Consider the following 3,748-nt stretch of genomic DNA (forward strand, 5'->3'; position numbering starts at 1 on the left):
GCAATTAATTCTTCTGAGGCAGTTTTTGATACTGCCCGCTTTGTCATGTTGTCTCTTATTTTTAAACTGGCTTTTTTAGTCAAATCAAGAGGTCTCGTGCAGCCTTGAGTGTCAATATAAATCGGTGTTTCAACGGTTTTCTTAAAAATTTCTAATTTTTTCTTCACATCTTTTTTTTCCTGGGTCAAACATTCTTCTTCAGGATCCATGTTCTGATCTTGAAATTCTTCATCTGCAAGCAGTCCTTGTGATACCTCAACGAACGCGACATTTTCTTGTTCGTAATCGTAATCCATAGGTTCGTCTTCGTACGTTTCGGTTTCTGTAGACACATTCTCGAACATGGTGCCAGTGTTCTGCAAGTTTTGTAAGATTTGTTGGCCCATTGCGGTATTTCCATTTATTGAAGGACTAATGCTAATATTTTTTGATACTCGACTATAGATTTTTAATGATTGTTGAACCTTATGATTATTAAGGTGGTTTGAAAAATATTTCAACTTAACTTTTTTTTGACAAGTAGGGCAGTAATGTTTAACCATTTTTTTAAAGTGTCAGAAAGTGTGAAAAGAAAATTGGACGACGAGTCTGTTTTTCTTTTATTGTTTTTGACAGAAATAGATAATGACACTAATAATTACCAGCTTGATTATTTACCATGGATAAAAAGTTTTCACTACTTTCTTCTTTTTATTTTTTTTTATTCTAGATATGCCTCCTAAAAGAAAACAACCCATCGAACCTACATCCGATTTGCTCTCGTCTATAGAAGCAATAGTAGAAAGAGCCTTGTTAGCTCAAAAGAAATAGATGGATGATATGATTACGGCAAAGGTGGATGAAGGCTGTTCAACGTTGGAAAGGAACATCATTTGCCTTGAAAATAAAATCGACACTTTACAGGAAGCCTTACAAAGTTTGACTGAAAGAGGTGTCCAACTTGGTGAGTCTACTGTTTCTTCTGGTACTGTTCCTTCTATTACTGTACCGAAGGCAGTTTCATACAAGGACAAGAAACTGGAGATAGCAATCTTGCTATTGAAACAAGTAGAAGGATTGTCTGAACCTGACAAGGAAGCTATTATAGAGAATTTGAATCGTTCTGCCCTTTCTATTTGTCGTGCTTTCGCTTCTCAAAATCACATGGGTAAGTACACAGTGTGATGTTTGAGATATTAAAATAGATAAAACAGAATAAAAAGAAGTAATAAGAAATGAGTCTCTATTAATCCTTTATTAAAGTTATGGAGAGAAAGTCATCGCAAAAGGGAGGACGCTTTTTATATCAAACATCTGGGAGATTGAATCTGGTAAGGAATAGGCAGTGGCTTGTTTCTATCTTCTGAAACATGGCAATTAGAATTACATGGTCTTAAGTCAATCAATACTTTCTTATATTGATTGGCCCAAATTATTAAGTGAAAAATTCTCATTAGCTGACACTTCAGTAACAGATTAATGAGAATCAAAAACAACCAATAATAATATAATTTCCCAATATATAATCTGTAACAAGATTATACTGGTAATATGAGAGTACCACTCGAATATTATAATTTAACCACATTGAAGGTCATTCTATACGATATTTATTGGAGGAAATACGACACACAGGATGGGGATCCTTGAATGGCACTGAGCAATGGACAATGCTCAAATCGATGCAAGAGGAAGTAGTGGAAATCGATCCAAGGTTTGGTTTCCTTAAGTATTGTGCTTGTCTTTGGCCATGCGAATTTATTTTGCAGCCCAAATGGACACAAATGTCCAAGAATTTCCGAACAGAAAGGTAAAGAGCAACATGAAAGAAATAAAAGTCTTCCGGTACTAACCTAGATATTTAATTACGTAGGCAAAACGCAGAAGCAAAGAAGATCATAGGAGAATATCATTATCAAATGACACCTTACATAAAAATCATATTTTTAGTTATCCAATTTTTGTAATAAATATAATAAGGTTTTAAAAGCATCATTAACTTACACCATGAAGGTGGGATTAGGGGCATATACGTGTTAACATAATTCAAGTGTAATAAGATTGATTTAGGTGTTAACACCAGCTAGGTGTAATGAAATGTGATTAGGTGTTAACACTATTTGGTGTAATTTGGTGTAACAAGGTGTCAACATCAGACTGCCAATGGGAGCGGATTTTTGCACCGAAATGGTGTTAACACCAAATTACACCAAAATTTCCCGATGTGATAGGCCATTGTTGGCGCACCGCCAACTGAGTTAAAATGAAAAAAGATGACATCGATTTTTTATTTTTGGCTGGCGCACACACTAGAATTTGTCGCATAACCCAACTATGAAAAACAGGAAATCAATTTATGAACTAAAGCAGCCGATTTCGTTGATGATGAAGAACTAAGCCTTCCTTTTTATCTTAGTTCGTTTTGAATCATTTACTAAAATGACGGGTAAACGTGGTCAGACTCCTACTGTCAGCAAACGTCAGTTATGCTCCAAAAATAATAAAGTGAACAGGAAAACAGCTGAAAGAGACCACCAATCATCAGAGGAACCGGATACAGGTCAAAATCGCAACAGAAAAACGACTATCATTTGAAAATCATACGAGATGCGACCACCGGTGTCAACAGCTGATAGACAACGGTGCGTCTGTAACGTTAGTACGCTTACCTTAAAGGCGTTTGCCCTGGAGCATGATTACTATGAACGCAGGCATTGCCACGGTGGATGTAAGACCATCATTACTAATATGTCCAAAGCAGAGCTATCTCGCCTCCTTCCGGAATTTGAAAAATGCGTATTCTAATTACTAAAATCCTTCCACATGTATTTTAATTGTAGGTTGGTGAAACTACCGTTTGACGTCATCACAGACAAGAACCAATTTGGAGAATTAGACGTACAAACCTGGGATTATGATCCATTGCTGTCATCCATTGTGGTCGATACTACGAGGAAGATTCTGTTACGATGGTCAAACAAGGAGAACACATCAACCACTGGCATTTGTCTAGAGCCCACTGTATTTACCTTGGTCCAACGTGCATTTGGGCAATCCCTTACTTTAACAGAAGTCAAGCTTAGCGTTAACAACACCACCAATCATTCCCTTTGCATGGACAAGTTAAAGCTCGCCGTCGTATCGTGCAACAGCGTCTTGAAGTATGACCATCTTATTCTCACTTTTCAAGTTAATAGTAAGAGGAAACATGTTGCTACAGTTTTTATGGATCATAACCATTTCACAATGCTTTGTAGGATTTCAATTAGTTCTTTATACGACACAAATGATACAAAGCAGTTTATTTACAATAATAAAAATTGGCCGCATCACCCTGCCTTTAGCATTATCCGGCCTTCACTCATTCATCGCTCTGAAAAATATCCGTACGCTATTAAGCGTCACACATTTATTTTGGCATTGCTGTTACCAAGCAGATTCATCACCGTCTGTCGTTGCACCTGTCAGCAAGCCATCTCACACATCCCCTTTCAAACTCCGCTCCTGATTCTGGCGGTCATTTTTATGCTTGTATGATGTTTTAATCTCTTTCCTAGCCCGACTTATCTTGTTTTCTGCGTGAAAGAGAATTCAAAATATGCCATCCAAGATGAGATCCACAAATTAAAGCCTTAGGCTGTGCTGTATTATGTTTTAAAACATGCGCCTAATATGATTGCAGGTTCCCCTCACTGAAAATTGAGTGGATACTATACGCATTATTCACTATTTATTCTTTATTGCCCCTTTTCTTTGCCTAAGACCATGA

At 36.9% G+C, this 3,748-nt stretch overlaps 2 protein-coding genes across 2 annotated transcripts; both read left to right on the forward strand.

Annotated features, from left to right (window-relative positions):
- Window positions 1-798: 798 nt before the first annotated feature.
- EV154DRAFT_582272 (uncharacterized protein) lies at window positions 799-1,946 on the forward strand (the record flags this gene model as incomplete). The annotated part of the gene is made up of 3 exons (XM_051606673.1): window positions 799-1,147; window positions 1,573-1,789; window positions 1,853-1,946. The coding sequence occupies exons 1-3, from the start codon at window positions 811-813 to the stop codon at window positions 1,944-1,946; spliced, it is 648 nt and encodes a 215-aa protein (XP_051450723.1). The 5' UTR covers window positions 799-810.
- Window positions 1,947-2,820: 874 nt separating this feature from the next.
- Window positions 2,821-3,457, forward strand: EV154DRAFT_398212 (uncharacterized protein; the record flags this gene model as incomplete). Its single annotated transcript, XM_051595226.1, has 2 exons — window positions 2,821-3,175; window positions 3,249-3,457. Coding segments are annotated over 2 exons (564 nt in total), but the record flags the coding sequence as incomplete, so codon positions are not given.
- Window positions 3,458-3,748: the final 291 nt, after the last annotated feature.

The sequence above is a fragment of the Mucor mucedo genome, assembly GCF_025094135.1.
Source record: "Mucor mucedo strain NRRL 3635 chromosome Unknown EV154scaffold_229, whole genome shotgun sequence".
Classification (NCBI taxonomy): Eukaryota; Fungi; Mucoromycota; class Mucoromycetes; order Mucorales; family Mucoraceae; genus Mucor; species Mucor mucedo.